Raw genomic sequence first — 18,054 nt, forward strand, 5'->3', positions numbered from 1 at the left:
ATGGCAGTCTTTTTGCCCAGGGTGGAAATGTCAAGGAGAAAAGGGCATGCATTGTTCTAATGTGAGACGGTGGGAGTGGAGGGGGGGGAAAGTTGAGAAGGGATTTATACAGAGAGCAGTGGGTGTCTGAAACACACTGACATGGAAGGTAGTGCAGGCAGAGACCTCGGGCACAAGAACAGGAAGGAGATGGAAGGATCATGAGTAGGCAGATATGCAGTTTAATTTGGGCATCATGGTTAGCACGGACATGGTGGGATGAAGAGCCTGCACTGTACTGCACTATGTAATATGAGGAAATCAGGTTCCTGCCTGCCTACATTTTGCTCATACCTTCATGAAGTGCTCAAGCCCAAAACGTTAGTTATGTATCTGCTTTATAAAGTCCACTGTTTGACCTGCTGAGCTTCTACAGCAGATTGTATTTAACATCAGTGTCTCATAGGACAGCAACAAGTCTGCCTGGGGTTTATTGAGGCGTACGGCTGAGTTGCCAGGCCATGCGACCAGGGCTGTACAAATTTCTCACCAATTCTCCAGCGGCTCCTTTATACCCTGGCTTCCCCGGTAGTCCCTGCAGAAAAGAAGAAGGAGAAAAGTTCTTTACGTTGGAGATATCATGACGGTACAACTGACCATTATCAGCACCAAAACCCAAAGAGCCTGGTTTCAGGGAACCTTGCTGCAGTAGACAATAACAATAAGATAGATATAGGAATAGAAGTGGCTATTTGGTCCATCGATTGCACTCTGCCATTCCATCATGAGCTGATCCATTCTCCCACCCAGCCCAGCTCCCCTGCATTTACCCCATAACCCTTGATACTCTGACTATTCAATCTCCGCCTTAAATACATTCAGCGACCTGGCCTCCACAGCTGTCCGAGGCAGCAAATTCCAGAGGTTCACTGCTCTCTGGCTAAAGAAATTCCTCTGCATCTTTGTTTTAAATGGGCACCCTTCACTCCTGAGGTTGGACCTTCTTGTCCTAGACTAGTGGTTCTCAACCTTTTTTATTCACTCACATACCACCTTAATAATCCCTTACTAACCACAGAGCACCCATGCCATAGAATGTCACAACCTCATATCCCTGCTCTTGAATCCTATTCCTCTGGATATGAATGCCAACATTGCATTCGCCTACTTCAACACCGGCTTAACCTGGAGGTTAACCTTTCGGGTATCCTGTACAAGGACTCATAAGTCCCTTTGCACCTCCTAATTTTGAATTTTCTCCCCATCTATATAATAGTCTTCCCTTTCTACCAAAGTGCATGACTGTATACATTCCACCATTGTATTTCATTTACCACTTCTCTGCCCATTCACCTAATTTATGCAGCCTCTCCATTTCCTCCACACTACTGTCCCTCCACCTAATTTTGTCAAATATTCCAATTTGTATTTCAATGGTTACATTTAACTTCATTCCACTCATATTTGGGAGCTCCTGGAGTCTTGGTGTTCCACATGTTGACCGTAGAACACTACAAAACAGGCCATTTGGCCTATCTAGTACATGCTGAACTATTGATACTGACGATGTGGTGACTAAAGTTGTTAAATCTGAAACATTTGATAGTTTTTCTAGGAATACTTACCCAAGCACAATATAATTTCAATGCAAAACCTTTAGTCTGGTACCCAATCCTTTTTCAATGACCCTTTATCTTTTATTTTAGACATCCAGCACGGTAACAAGCCATTTCAGTCCGCAAGCCCATGCTGCCCAATTTCACCCAATTGACCTACAACACCCTGGTACTTTTTTTTGTAACATACCGGGGGTTGTAGGTCGATCTGCGTGCTCCTAATACTGTTCGCTCTGATATCTCTCTGCTCCATTGACCTCCTCCCCCAGCTCTGCTGTCAGGTAAGGAGTTATACTCACGGGCTGTCCATCGGGGCCTTTCTCTCCTGGGACCCCATGACGTCCAGCATCGCCCTGCAACACAAGAAACTTGTTGAAGTGTCATCTCCATCCCTCTCCTTCCACTGACAACCACTCTATTTTGTCAGATTCTTGTTCAGCGGTGGTGAACTTGTTCGTTACCTTTTCACCATTCATTCCTGGGTTTCCATCTCTCCCATCACGGCCTGGAATTCCCTGAAACAATTCAGAATGATCTTAAAGCTTTCAGAAGCAATTCAAGAAGATCAAATTAACTGACAAGTCTCAAAGGTGCAAAATAAAGGTTTCAAAGGAAAGTTTAAACAACAAATTACCTAAAGGGATCATATTCTGTGTGCTGTTCCTCACCACTGTCATCCAAAAACAGTGCTCCCCGCCACCCCCCCCCCCATTGGTTGGTGTATGACACCCATGTTGAACCGACATGTTATCTGACTCTGAATTCCCTTCATCCTCTAACTGTTCTCCACCATCTTTCATGTGGGTCCACATCCTTCTTAAAAATTTCAGTGTAACTCAACTACAGTTGACAAATAAAGTTCTTGATTTTAAAAATAATATTCTATGTGTCAGCGAACCGCAGGATTCTTCTGGGAGTGCTGCAAAAAGAATTATCGAGGACCCCTACCATCCAGCACACAGGATCTTTGACCCACTACCACCAGGAAGGAGGTACAGGAGCATCAAAATCAGGACTGCAAGGCTGGGAAATAACCTCTTCCCGCAGGCTGTGAGATTGATGAACAGTATTCACTTATTGATGAAATCAGTAAATTAATCCAGAATATTTATTTTATATTAAATGTTTATATATGTATGTGATTATTATCACATATGGAAGGCATGGTTAGCGTAGCAGTTATTACAGTGCCAGAAATCCAGGTGCAAATCTGCCACGTTTGCACGTTCTCCCTGTATCTATGTGGATTTTCTCTGGGCGCTCTGATTTCCTTCCACCATTCAAAATATACTGGAGGTTGTAGGTTAATTAGGTGTAATTGGGCAGCACCATCTTTTGGGCTGGAAGAGCTTGTTCTGTATGTCTAAATTATTTTGAAGTTATATGCTGTATAATAAATGTATTGTGTATCATATTCTGGAGAAACACTGTTTCGTCTGGTTGTATAGGTGTAGTCAGATGATAAGGAACTTGAACTTGATTTCTCCTCTTGTCCACTGCCTCCTCCTCACTGCACTCCCACATTCGGATGCCTCTGTAACTCTGCCCAGACTTCCTGCGGTCTCAGAATTGATCCCTGGCTTTCTGACCTCCTCCAACAGGGTAGGCGTGAACTTCAAACATTTTGGAACTAATACTCCAATAAAATAAGATGGAAATGTCAAAAGTTGTTACTCAATTACCTAAAAACTTTTAAAGATGTAATTATTGCTGAAACCATTCCTGGCCTAAATCAAACCCACTCAATTTTATGTGCACAGATTGTAATTTTCTGACAAGAACAAAATAAAGGATTTTTACTTCGACTTTCATGGATTATTCTACCTTCTAATTTGTCTGTATATATAATCCAACATTCACAAAGCAGTGGAAAGTGTTTAAATTGATGAAAATTGTTCTTTTTTTCTGGTCTGGAGATGGTTTGCACTGAAGGCCGTGTGACCACAGAGGTTGCAGGAATGCTGGGGGTGAATCCACAGACACTGTGACTCTGGAGGGACTCTTTTTTGGTTCTCTTTCCCTGATTGTAAGGGGCACCGGGCAATTTCTGCTGATGGCAAATCTTTGTCTGACGTGAGGAAGACTAAAGGCAATTTCATGTAATATTATATGACAATAATTGAATCTTGACATTCCCCGAGATAATTTATGATGGGATTACATTCCAGCAAACCCACAGTAAATTGAAAAAATTGTAAGCCAAAAAAAAAATACACCTACCATTTTAAAAATAATTAAATTTTGAATACCTTTATTCCACACTGACAAAAAACATTAATGTAAACAGCTGAAAGCACACTGGGCAAGAAGAATGTTTGAAGTATTGAACTAAAATTAATTGCTGGATGGTGGGGATGCTAAAGCAACAGGCCATTGCCAGCATTGTGAGAGGGGAGCATATCGCAAATGAAGGAACAGATCAGAGTTCAAAATTGAAAGTACGTAACTTTGAAAAATTGTAAGTTCGACCATCATAAGTAGGGGAGCGCCTGTATGTGATGTCACGTATGTACTCTGATAACCTCCAAGCTGGTGGATCTTCGAGCAACCTTCCTTGTCCTAACCACCAGCCAAGCCATTCATTTCAAGATCTGCTGCTGGCCCGTGAAGGAGTGTGAGGAATAAACCAATCAGAACAAATACTTACTGGCCCACCTTTCTGTCCAGCAAAACCCGGCAACCCCCGCGGGCCAACCTTGCCCTGTGAAGACAGCAGAGAGTGATCAGCAGAGATAGAGGTTAGAACACAAGAAGCAGACACAGGAATTGGCCAAATGGCCCCTGGAATCTGTTGCGCTGTTGAGTACATTCACATCTGATCTAGTTTGTTGTCCATCTTCCTGAGCATGCCCTGTGTCCTCAAATCAATAATCTATCAATGATGCACATTAAAATCAAAAGCCATATGTTTCCCAAAACTTGTCTCTGTCTCTCTGTTGCAATAGGGTCCCCCCAATAATTGCTGAGAAGATGTGGGACATTTGGTCCTCAGCCTTGGGTTCCACAAGGAGACCTGTCAGACCACAGCTGTGATGGCAATGGGCATCTCATGGTGTCTGGGAGCTCTGCAACTCTACAAGTGATCCTCAGAAATGACTTGGATTTATTCTGATTCTCATAGCTACATGAAGCTCGTCCTCAACAAAGAGGGATTGAGGCAAGTTGCAGGATCATTACAGAGGAAGCCGATCAGGCAGACGTCAGCAGGGAGTAGAATGTCACATCGTTGGTGGAGCTGTGGAGAAAGAGGCAGGGCTTGGGTGGAACCGAAACTCTGTCAGCTGAATGACCTGTTTCTTGTGATGTAAATTCGCGTAATCACTCCTGCAAAGGTTGTGTGTCATAGAGCTCCACAGGGCAATGAGCAAGATTCGGTACCTAACAGCTTCTTGAAGAATGATTGTCAATGTTCCAGATTTTCCTTGGATTTTCCTGGAATGAAAACAGACCCGGCTGGAGCACAATCCAAGTTACAGCATCAGGAAACCAAACTCTTTACTTGTACAAGCTTTGGGAACAGGAGAAAAAAAAGCTATTTGAGCAAAAGTCGAGAACTATCCGATCTGGGATCAGTTGGTTGCGGAAAGATGGGGTGACTGATGCCAGGACACTGGGGGTGGGTCATCGTCAAAGGCTGTAATATGTTACAATGCACTTCACCAGAGCTTCCTCCCTCTGTGCATTGGGGAGCATTGTTGGGGTCTTTCTTAGTGTGTGGTTCTCAGGAACAGACCACCTCTTCTTGTGCTTCCTGGAATGTGCTACACAGGAGTGGCCAACCTTTAAATTTTTAATTTACATATGCAGCCTGGTAACAGGGATTTTGGCCCACGAATATCAGGGGTGTAGGTTAATTGAGCGGCACAGACACGTGGGCCAAGATGGTCTGTTACTGTGCTGTATATCTAAATTAAAAATTAAAATAACATCGCACCACACCTTTCTAACTCTTCATTTCCAAACTACTTTGTCAAGATTTGGCAATATGGAACAAAGATTTACCATGGTGTCCTGCATTGGGGGAGGAGGCCATTTGGTCCATTGATTCTTTGTACAGAGTTACTCATAAAGAGTCATCCAATTAATCCAGCCCCACTTTGGCATGCCAAACGTGTTACAAATGCCTACTTTTCTGTTGGACCCCTTAGTTTGATCCTGTCCAGCTCAACTTTTCACAGCTTCAATTAAAACCTTTTAAAACCTGCGACTATCATAAGGTTTGTCTGGTCCAAGTCCAAAGTAGACCATTCCAGACCAGGATACCTCGAGCAACCCGACTCCTTTAACACCACCCACCCCCCCCCCCCCCCCACCCAACCCCCCACCCAAACACAGCCACAATTCAAATATTTTTTTATCACATGGACCCTTCTCTCAATCTGGGCCACAATTCATATTACCTCTTCACTCCAACCAATGTGTTCATTGGCAGCTCCCTCACCATTGTTCTGAAGGTTCAAGTCCCAGTCCTGAGATTTCCACACATCCACAACAATCAGCCCCAACCTGTGAGCTGTCACCCAGTTGGTGGATGCAAAGGTGAAAACTGGGCCAGCAGTAATGCTAACTGGGTTTTGTAAGAAGGACAGTTGTGGGCCGCAGACTGGTGCTTAACTTGGGGCACCTGCCCAAGAACAAATGCCCTGCCTGTTCTCCTGGTTGAACATCAGAGCTACATCAGCATCATTAACGGGAAGGACAGATTATGATTCCCTGAGAGCCCAGCCTGGATGACCCCCAGTAACAACCCAAAAGCAGAGCCCCTAGTCACAATCACACCACTTCCTGGTTTGGGCACTCATGTATGGTGTCGCCTGCATCACAGAACGGAACAGCTAGCAGATCGACCTCCCAAAAACACCGGAGAACTGAGCTCACCCCTGTTCTCTGCCACTCTCTGTGCAGAGTCTGCATGCTCCCTCCTTTCATTTACTCCAGAGATCCAGTTCCCGCTGAGAAGTAAATTAGCTGCTGTAAATGGCCCCTTGTGTGTAGGTAGGTGGCAAATCTGGGGTGGGGGAAGTTCCTGAACAAGTGGAGGATGGAAATGGGCCTGCATCCGCGTTGTATGTGACTTTTGAGGACGCCAGGGATTATAGAAGGTATTGTTCATTCAATGATGTGGCCTCAATAGCTTTGTCCCACCTCTTCAGCTAACTTATGCATTGGGTTCAACAACCTATAACCAATTAAGGTAAGAACACGATAGAAATAAAATATCCGACAGTCACTTACCGGGCCACCCTTTGTCCCTTGTAATCCAATATATCCTTTCGGACCTGGACCACCCTGCAATCAAATCCAATAACTCGTAAAACAGCAGAGAGAATGCAATGCTGACATCCATATTTAGAGGGATAGGGATACAAGAGCCGAGGTGTGATGTTAAGGCTTTAAGACACTGGTGATGTCTCACTTGGAATACGGAGTATAGTTTTGGGCTCATTCTTTAAGAAAGGATGAGTTGGCATTGGAGAGGGCTCAGAGAGGATTCACAGGAATGAGTCCTGAAATGAAGAGATTAGCATATGAGGAACGTTTGTTGGCTCCTGGACTGTGTTCAGAAGGACAAGGGGGACCTCATGGAAGCATTTCAAATGTTGAAAGGCCTGGATGAGTATATGTGGCAAAGTTGCTCGCCATAGTAGGGGAGTCAAAGACAAGAGGGCACAACTTCAAGATTGAAGGCCGCCCATTTAAAACAGAGATGCAGAGGAATTTCCTTAGCTAGATAGTGGTGAACCTCTGGAATTTGCAGCCCCAGACAGTTTTGGAGGTCAGGTCGTTGGGTGTATTTAATGCAGAGATTGATAGATATCTGAATAGTCAGGGTATCAAAGTTTATGGGGAGAAGGCGATGAGAAATGGAGATGAGTGGAAGGACAGATCAGCTCTTGATAGAATGGTGGAGCAGATGATGGACCAAATGGCCTACTTCTGCCTCTATACCTTATGGCCTAGAACAGCAAGTTCCCACACTCCATGCAAGTATTTTCATCACATTAACAAGTCCCAAAATCCGTGCAGTGCTCACTGTTTATTTTTAAAACTCAATATTTAGACCATAAAACCTAGGAGCAGAAATAGGCCATTCAGTCCATCAAGTCTCCTTCACCATTCAAATCATGGCTGATGTATTTTTTCCTCTCTACCCTATTTTCCTGCCTTCTCCCCATTCCTTCAAAATCCTTACTGATCAAGAACCTAGCAACCTTTGCTTTAAAGCTACTCAATGAGTTGGCCTTCACAGCTGCCAATGGCAGTGAATTCCAACAGATTCAAAATTCACCATGAAGAAATTTCTCCTCATCTCTATTCCAAGGGACATCCTTTTATTCTAAGGCTGTACCCTCAGGTCCCAGACTCTCCTACCACTGGGAACATCAAGTCCGCTCCATCCAACGCTTACAATATTCAGATTTTTTTATGAGATTCCCCCCTCCCTCTTCCTTCTAAATTCTAGAAGAGCCATCAAACACTCCTCATACATTAACCCTCTCAACTCCTGGATTATTCGCCAATACCAGTATATTCTTCCTTAGATTTTGGGTTCAAATTTGTTTGCAATACTGCCTATTTCTTAAGAAAGTCGAAGATTCTATGAGGATTTATCTGTGGTTTTGTGAAGGCAGTGGTGAGCTGTTGCCTTGAAGAGGTACAGTCCTTGGTGTTGTGGGGACAATGGCACAGTCAGGGAGGGAGCTCCGGGTCTTTGACCCAGTGGCAGTCAAGAAACAGTGAGATATTTCCAGCTCTAGGTGATGAGATGCTTGGGGTGACCTCCAGCTGGTGGTGTCCCCAGCTTTTCTGCCTGTCCTTCCATCTCTAACCCAACTCCATGGAGAGACAGTACATGTGCATCCAATGCCTGCCAGGATAGTCAGTAGTTCCAGTGTTCTTAGACCTCTAGAGTCAAAGGGTGGCAGTGCTACTCCCTGTAGGATGCAACAGAGCTTGGGTGGTCAACATTACTCTGACTCAGCAGAGAGATGTTCTACAAAGGGGGAGTCAGTGTGAGGGAACACTTGAGCACTGGTGAAATCATGCCCTGTTTGGAAAGGACTGTGATGTGGAGCCCTGGTGTAGACAGAGAACAGAGGTGCAGGATTTTGAAGGGGTAAATATCAGAGTCACTGTGCTGTGAGACTCGGTGACCTCTAACATGATGGTAGAGCTGTCCCTAACATGTGGAGTTTACACCGTCATTAAACAAATAGGTTTTCCATAACGGAGCTGTGGAGTGGAATCCTGAAATTCTGCTCATCTCTGATTCACTGGAGGCTTGGAGCTGGTTGAGATGTTTAATATTTCCACATCGCATGGACAGACCCCCTTAATAGCCCTCCCTCTAGAGATATTCACCACATGTGATTTGAGGCATTTAACAAATGAACAAATAGACCTCACGAAGAGCTACTTTACCAAATCAAACAGGTGGATTGATAATGAGGGTTGCACTTCAGATTCAGCACAAGGGATTGGGCTACGTTCTGGGCCAGAGAGTACGTTGATGGATTGAATGGATGGGTCTTCTCCTGGAGTGGGGTTAGTCAACCCCTATGGGCGGCAGCTGGAAGTTTCAAGACAGGAGGTGTGGCAATTTATGACCAGTTGGAGGCCAAGGTTTGAGGTTAATTTAGGACATCAGCCCATGCCCACAGGTCTGTGGTGGGGACCACGCCTCACTCTGCTGGAAGGTTGAGGATTGAAATCGCAAGTCGGAGCCCATACAAGAATAATGCCCCTGAGGGAGTGCTGCTTAGTCGCAGGGGCTTCTCCTGCCACAACACCTCCTTCTCCATGAAGGGAGAGGTGCTTGGATACTTACAACTTTACCAGAGGGTCCAGGGGGGCCAGACAATCCGGGAAATCCCATCAGACCCTATGGGAGAGAGGAGAATCAGCATGAAGCTTAGGCAACAAACTGTGAGGCCTGCGGCAAAGCCACCATTCTGATGTTCGATTGTAACACACCAGTGCGCTGGAGAAACTCAGCAGGTCACGCAGCATCCACAGGAATTAAGTCAACATTTCTGACCTGAGCTCTTTGTCAGAAATCAGAAACGTAAGAGGCCTAAAAAGATGGGGTTATGGGGAGGAGAAGAGGAGGAAGGGGCAGGGGGAAGAGCACAGGCTGATAGGTGGATACAGGTGAGAGGGTAGAGGAGAATGAAGCTGAGGTGATGGGGAGAGGGCGGAGAGCTAGGAAGGGCAGGAGAAGAAAGGGAAGGGGGTGAAGGAAAGGAGACAGAGGAATAGGGAAAGAGAGAGATGGGGGGGTGTAATGGAAATCAATGCCATCTGGATGGAGAATGTGAGATGGAACACAAGGTGCTGTTCCTCCATTACGGGTGGCCTTGGTTTGGCAGTGCATGAGCCTATAGAAATGGTGTGTGGAATGGTTGGCCACTGGGAGGTCCTTGCTGATGGTCACTTACTCTGTCCAATCAGCAGATCATTGACTCAGCACGTCCATTCAAATTCAAGTTTATTGTCATGTACTGAGGTGCAGTGGGAAAATTTCTTTTGAGCACAGTCCATCTAGTCAACATGTTTGTAGTAAAAACACAGTGCAAGAGTGCAAAGAATAGAGTGAGCTTGGTTAAAACAGAGCGCGGGCAACATTATTTTACTAGAGTGAGGTTTGTTTCAGAAGGACACTGACCTGAATCAGGTGGTCATAAATCTGAGGGAGGGGGTGAAGGGAGTGTGGTCAGGGTGGAATGTGTCTTTTTGAATACTGGGTCCCAAGTGGGCCACAACAGGGATGGGATTCTCCCATGGGCTCAGGAACTCCTACCCAGCATCTCTCAGGGATCTCAGGGATGTGTCCTGTGATAACTGAGTCTGCTGCCGGGGGCTCTCACCCCCCCCCCCCCCCACTCTGGGACTCGAGTGCTAGAACACTGAGACCTCTCTGTGGGATAAGACCACCCACATAAGAACATGGGCAGGAGTGACCACTGACCATAGGTGGACATCCTGCCTGAGTTGTGTGGTGAATGGGGTAGGGCCAGCCCTGTCAGACACTTGTGCATTACCCTGTTCTGGGTCTCTCACTGAAGAAAAACCTTGCATAATGTGACAACAAGTAGGTCAGCTGGCCAATCACAACAGCCTGATATTCCATGGGCTCTTACTATGCACAACTTGACGGCTGCGTTTGTTGGCATGATTAGTGTGACTCTATTACACCACAAATGAATGGGTTCAAATCTAGCGCTGTCTATAAGGAGTTTCTACGTTCTCTCCGTGCCTGCATGGCTTTTCCCCGGGGGCTCCAGTTTCCTCCCACCTCAAAAACATACAGGGTTGGTAGATTAATGGGAATAATCGGTGGCATAGGTTTAAATGGCTGGAATTGGCCTCTACCATGCTGTAAATAACATTTTAAATAAAATAAATTCCTTACAATGGTGACCATTCTAGATTTCATTGGCTGAGAAGATTTTGGGATGTTGAAAGGTGCCTTAGAAATTCTATTCTACATTTTCCTTAGAGGCATTTCCTTCAGTTGTTTACCCACTCCTGATTAACTCCACTCAGAATCTCTGCCCTTTCTCTGGGGCATGGGGGTCTCATCCTTTGTTCAAGGTGCCAAGCTAATGCACGTTGTTGTTGAAGGGTGAGAAGGAACCATCTCTGAGCATCGACTCACCCTGTCACCGGGAGGGCCAGGTTTGCCTGGGAGTCCTCTCAGTCCTCGAGGGCCCTGCAGAGGGAACAGAACAGCCACAGGTCAAACTCACTCATCACAAACCTGTCAGGAACACTCCCCTTGTCCACACCCCATCATGCCTGGATCCGTGGGCTTTAACAGAAATACCTGTAAACTAGTTTCAGGATCAAATGTCTGGATTGGGAATGATAACGAGATTATTGTCACTTTGTACAATGTACATAAGCCTGAAATTCTTATTTGTTGCAGCTGATCAGGTACTTGCAAATAAAAGCTATAACAATAATAATAAATTCGCATATTTCTACAGGGGGACCTTGGAGAGCATTCTGACTGGTGGCATCACTGGCTGCATTGGAGGTGCCAATGCATAGGACAGGAAAAGGCTAGAGAGAGTTGTGAACTTGGCCAGTGCCATCTTGGGCATCAGTCTTCACTCCATTAAGGACATCTCCAAGAGGAGATGTCTTAAGAAAACAGCATCTATCCTAAAGACCCTCACTACCCAGGCCATGGCCTTTTCTCACTGCTACCATCAGGAAGGAGGTACAGGAGTTTGAAGACCAACACCCAGCAACACAGGAGAGCTTCTTCCCCTCCACCACCAGGTTTTTGAACAGACAATGAACCACAGACATACCTCACTTGCTCCTCTTTTTACATTTTTAAATCCAATTTATAGCAACATTTACACTGTAATGCTGCCATAAAACAATGAGTTTTGTGACATGTTCATGACAATAAATTCCGATTCTGATATTATTCAATTAAAACTCTAACCTGAAAAACACAGCAGCAACTTTTCTGTAGCTTTCCCATGAGACATTTTCACCTCCTTCGAGGTAGAACTTTCTCTTCTGGCCAGGAGGAGAATGAGCTTCCCTACAGAAGGTCCATAGGAGAGAGGAGGCTGATCTCAACCTGGGTCTCATGATGCAGATTGACCCAGGAATTGCATCTCTAGCTCTGAAGAGCTGTCCAGACCTCAATGGAGGAGGTAGGAGTGGAGTGAGGTGCACCATTCCCCATGTGAGTCAGGAAGTCATTGTTTGTTTTTCTTATGTTGGAGAAATCCAGATAAGGGGGAAGTATTTCAGACTAAGATGAGGAGAAACTTCTTCACTCAGAGAGTTGTTGATTTGTGGAACTCCCTACCACAGAAAGTTCTGGAGACCAATTCACTAGAACTATTTATAAGGGAGTTGGATGTGGCCCTTATGGCTAAAGGGATCAAGGGGTGTGGAGAGAGAGCAGGAATAAAGCATTGAGGTCACATGATCGGCCATGATCATGTTGAATGGTGGAGCAAACTCGAAGGGTTGAATGGCCTTCTCCATTCAATGATTCTATGATCCAGGCTGATGCTCTGTGAGTCACTAAGGGAGTGCCACATGATGAGTGATGCCAAGAGTTACTGGAGGTGTCTGCGTTAATGACATGGAAACACAAGTTCACATCCCATTGTCCAGCCGAGGAATGAAAATCCAGGGAATTAAATAAATTTGATCCCAATATTGCACGTCCCGGTAATGCTGGTCCTGGCAGCACTTGTTTCACTAATGCTCGTCCCAGCAACGATAGTCCCAGTATTACTGGTCTTGGCAATGCTAGTTTCAATAATACTAGTCTCAGCCATGCTGGTCCTGGTAATACTCATCCTGATAATGCTAATCTCGGCAGCGCTAGCCTTGGTAATGCTAGTCTCAACTGTGGTTACTATCAGATTGCTCCAAAGCCCAAACAAGGAAACACTCAACAGGTCAGAGGGAATCAGAGTTAACAATATGGGTCGAAGACTCTTCATCAGAACTGAAACATTACCTCTCTTTCTCTCACTACGAATGCTGCCCAACTTGCTAAGTCTTCCCAATGATTTCTGTTTTTATTTCTGATTTCCTGCATCTGCAAGGTTTTCCTCATATTGTTGTAAAACCCCATCAGGTGGTGTTTGGAGTGTCTGGAACAGCAGGCCTTCATTTCAGGAGCAAAGAGACCCAAAGTTCCTTCCCGGGAAACAAAGCTTGGCAAACTGAGAACCAGGTCTTGGCACTGACATGGGAACCTGCACCATCTAATCACCTTGAACATGGAAACCTGCACCATCCAATCACCATGAACATGGGAACCTGAACCATCTAATCACCATGAACATGGAAACCTGAACCATCCAATCACCATGAACATGGGAACCTGAACCATCTAATCACCATGAACATGGAAACCTGCATCATCCAATCACCATGAACATGGGAACCTGAACCATCTAATCACCATGAACATGGAAACCTGCACCATCCAATCACCATGAACATGGAAACCTGAACCATCCAATCACCATGAACATGGGAACCTGAACCATCTAATCACCATGAACATGGAAACCTGCACCATCCAATCACCATGAACATGGGAACCTGAACCATCTAATCACCATGAACATGGAAACCTGCACCATCCAATCACCATGAACATGGGAACCTGAACCATCTAATCACCATGAACATGGAAACCTGAACCATCCAATCACCATGGACACAGAAACCTGCACTATCCAACCACCACAGACTGGGAATTCCTTTCTGATCTTCAATCTACCAGGAAACCCTCTGATTGACTCAACAACTGCATATGCATATGGGAGGAGGATTTCCATAGGAAGCTTCCTCCGTGCTTGCCCACAATTCAGTGACTCACATCCAATCTTTATTCACAAACTTGCCTTCAAATCCTTTTGTGCCTCTGCAAGTCTCCCCCCACCCCACCCCCCCATCACCTGCCTTTAACTCGAAGTCTTAGCAATCCCCTTCATGATCACCCCTGGATTTAGCTGCCCCATCATCTGTGTCTTTCTCTGCCTGGCTATTAAGACTGAAACCCTTCCCAAACTCCACCTCTGTGTGCAGGCTTTTGGTCATCTGCTCCAACAGTTCCATTTGAAACTTAACACCACTTTACTTCTGATATTTTTTTCTATAAACTGCCTTAAGATATTTTTACCACTTATTGCAACAATACTAGGTCCCAGGGAACTTTACTCCATGCATCTCCTCAGGGTACATTGAACACCACAGAACAGGCCCTTCAGCCCAAAATGCTGTGCTGAACAATATAAACTTACTCCAAAACAATCAAATTTTTCCATAATTCACACCTGAACCCTCTATTTTTCTTGCATCCATACTTCTCGATAGACCTGGTAGATTGTGTCCAGCCCATGATTGAGCCAAAAGACACTTGTGTGTGGAAGTGAGCCACATCCAGGAATTGACAGGTGCTGAGAAAGTCTCAGTTATTCTCTCCCAAAGCAACCTTTTCTTCTCAAGGTCAAGAGCTCCATGCCTTTGGCTCCCATTTCTGAGGCCTCCTTCAGCCACCCATCTCTCTCTGACCTCATGATCAGGGTCTGAGTGGATACACTGGGCCAGTAACACCAGGTGAATGCAAGCAGGTTTGGATCATGTCCTGGTAAAGTATGGATGTGGGTTAAACCACAAACATGAGCAATGCCATCATCCCCATCAGAAATGTAACACCATTGTACACCTCTGGTAAGCTGTTGAAGAGTTTGGAAAACAGGCACATCTTAAGGATGCATGCTTAGCCTACTGCTCTGCTCATTCTACACCCATAACTATGTGGTGAGGCACAATACCATCCACAAATTTGCCGATGACACCATGGTCACCAAAAGGCAATGGGGAAGAATACAGGAGAGAGATAGATCAGCTAATTGAGTGGTGTCACAACAACAACCTTGCACTCAAAGAGAGCAAAACTAATTGTTATGAGTCCAGAGGACCCCAAAATCCAGCAGCAATAGAAATTCACCAAGACAAATGGTTACTTAAACAAAAGTTACTTTCAATTTTGTTTAAACATAAAAACAGGATCAAATTTATTCTATTAACTTAACTTAACTTTCTTCTAATTCTAAGCGCACATGTATGTGATGTGTATATGTTCAGGAAAGTTCTTTGGTTCACAGTCCAATCTCACTTCTCACTCCTCCAAGTTCACCAGTATCAGGCAATTCTTATACTGTGCACAGAATTTAACATTTATAAATCTCCACCAGGCTCTGGTGCTTAAAGTTAAATGGTTACCACTCAGGAAGGTCCTCATTGGTTTCAGAGATATTTGTTTCTTGTTGGACACACAAAAAATGATTTCCTCCAATCAGTCACTTCAGTGTCTTGCCGAAGAAACTTGCCCCATCAGGGTTTTCAAAATGATAACCTTTTCTTCCAGGTCACCACAGATTTCCTCTTGCTTCCCTTGTTTCAGGAGAAACACTCGAGCCAGCTGTTTCCTCTTGTAAGGACTACAAGGATTTTGAACAGTCTGAACTCAGAACTCACAATCTTTTTTCAAGCCTGCCAGCTTGCCATTTTTCAGCCTCAAAAGCTACTACAGAACTGACCTCTCTCTTGAGGAGAAGAAGTAGAATCCTATTTTCTTTCCTCTCTCTCCCAGAACCCCTCCCAAGGCTCCAAATCCAATCCTTGAAAGATCTTTATCAGCATTTGAGCCAGGACTTTTCCCTTTGCACATGCTTTTGAAATTCTTTGCAAAGCAGTTCCATTGTCTCTGCAAAAGTACGAATGTCTGGCTACATCAAAGCTCTTGCATTTTAAATGAGATATGAAGTGTAAGTATCTGTTTTGTGAAATGACCTACACTAAAACCCCACTATCTATCTCTTTTAAAAACATATTATAATATAATATAACCCGTAATATAAGGAACTGATTGTGAACTTCAGAAAGAGGAAATCAGGAGACCATGAACCAGTCCTCATCGAGGGGTCAGCAGTGGAAAGGGTTAACATCAAATTCCTAGGTGTCAACATCACTGAGGATCTGTCCTGGGGCCTCCACATGAAGAAGGCTCACCAGCGGCTATACGTCATTAGGAGTTGGATGATATTTGGTATGTCACCAAAGACACTTGCAAATTTCTACATGACTGGTTGCATCACTGTGTAGTATGGAGATGCCAATACACAGGGCAGGAAAAGACTACAGAGAGTTGTGAACTTGACCAGTGCCTTCATGGACATCAGTCTCCTCTCCATTGAGGACATCTACAAGAAGTAGTGTTTCAAGAAAGCAGCCTCTATCCTCAAATACCCTCTCTGCCCTCTTCACACTGCTACCATCAGGAAGGAGGTACAGGAACCTGAAGATGAACACCCAATGTTACAAAATCAGCTTCTTCTCCTCCACCATCTGATTTCTGAATGGACAATTAACCACAGACACTACCTCACTTTCTCTTCTTTTGCATTAATTTATATTCTAAATGTAATTTAGAGAAATATTTCCACTGTAATGCTACATCAAAACAAATTTCATGGCATGTTCATGACAATAAATTCTGATTCTTCTTCTGGGAAAGATTCCTTGATCCTGGTTTCTCCACATCTTTGGAAAGTTTACCTTATTTGGATTGTAAAGGCAAGTACCATTCCCCATCTCCCCCAACCCCAATTTCCCACCTCCTCAGTCAGCACAAATCGCTCCTACCTGTAATCCAACAGGACCAGCAAAGCCAGGCACACCTGGATGTCCAGGATCTCCCTGGAAGTCCAAACAATCAATGATTAGAACATGGATAAGAATCGAAACGGCCCCAATAAATGTTCCCTTAATCCCATCTTCAGAACTTCAAAGACTTGGAGAGCAGCCCAGTGGTGAAATGTGTAGATCCACTGCCCCCCAGCTCTAGAGACCCAGATTTGATCCTAAAGATGGGCACTGTCTGCATGGAATTTGAATGTTCTCCCTGGGTTTTCCAGTTCCCCCCCACTACCTCCACCCCCCTCTGGTTGGTAGATTAAATGTAAACTTCCCCTGATATGTCGTTGAGAAGGGGAAAGGTATCAAAGTTAGTGTAGTGGTTAACACAATGCTGTTACAGCACCAGTGACTGGGGTTCAAATCCGGCACTGTGTGTAAGGAGTTTGTCTGATCCCCCCATGTCTGCGCGTGTTTCCTCTGGGTGCTCAAGTTTCCTCCCACCCTTCAAAATGTACTAGGGTTATAGGTCAATTAGGAGTCGAAGGGCCTGTTACCGTACTGTATGTCTAAAAAGAATGTGTGTAATGGGTATTGGTTATGTGAATGCTTCAGCAACTGCCATAGATTCAATGGCCTCTTTCTAGATCACAATCAAATTTGAAACATGGAAGAACTGAGCTTAGGCCATTGACCATGGTCATGGTCCATCTGATGTTCTTCAGGGGCAGAGACCTGGCAGTGGTCTCTGTGCGACTCCAGGGGTTTCCTCTGAGATACCAACATGGCAATGGATTGTACGGCCACTAATGCTGGCCTTGCCTGTCATGTCCAGTTGTGATAACTAGCAAAGGAAGATTGTTCCTTTAGCCACACATCCTCAGTTTGCCAGCTCCTTCTGATTTAAAGCCGCGGGATTTACCTTTGCTCCAACTTTCCCAGGTTCACCCTTGTTCCCCTTGTGGCCTGTATGACCCTGGAAGGAAAGAGGGAAATGGTTAATGGCATAGGGTCACCACCACCTGAGCAGGTAGGAATTTCCTGGGGGAGTGGAATGCTGGGGCCAATGGGTGGGCAGAATGAGTCAAATTTGGACACATCATTGGGGCTGCAGGGAACTGCTGGATTGCAGAGATTGTCAAAGACCAGCAGCAGTGCGAGTGAAGAACAGACTGCAGAGGTGGACACCCCCTCCTATACCTTCTGTCGAACTGACTTGTGCCTCCCTGGAAAGAGGAGGAGTGAAAGGAAACCACACCTCACA

The 18,054-nt window shown here is 45.0% G+C and overlaps 1 protein-coding gene across 1 annotated transcript in view; it reads right to left on the bottom strand.

The window, feature by feature from the left end:
* col9a3 (collagen, type IX, alpha 3) overlaps positions 1-18,054 on the bottom strand; it is a 111,948-nt gene that overhangs the window by 57,915 nt on the left and 35,979 nt on the right. The window contains exons 12-20 of the mRNA XM_069884438.1: positions 17,713-17,766; positions 16,800-16,853; positions 11,254-11,307; positions 9,424-9,477; positions 6,831-6,884; positions 4,243-4,296; positions 2,057-2,110; positions 1,895-1,948; positions 530-574 (exon numbers count right to left, since the gene is read on the bottom strand). Of these exons, the coding sequence (XP_069740539.1) occupies positions 530-574; positions 1,895-1,948; positions 2,057-2,110; positions 4,243-4,296; positions 6,831-6,884; positions 9,424-9,477; positions 11,254-11,307; positions 16,800-16,853; positions 17,713-17,766 (477 nt within the window). The remainder of the gene's footprint in view (positions 1-529; positions 575-1,894; positions 1,949-2,056; positions 2,111-4,242; positions 4,297-6,830; positions 6,885-9,423; positions 9,478-11,253; positions 11,308-16,799; positions 16,854-17,712; positions 17,767-18,054) is intronic.

Source organism: Narcine bancroftii, chromosome 6 (genome assembly GCF_036971445.1).
Source record: "Narcine bancroftii isolate sNarBan1 chromosome 6, sNarBan1.hap1, whole genome shotgun sequence".
Classification (NCBI taxonomy): domain Eukaryota; kingdom Metazoa; phylum Chordata; class Chondrichthyes; order Torpediniformes; family Narcinidae; genus Narcine; species Narcine bancroftii.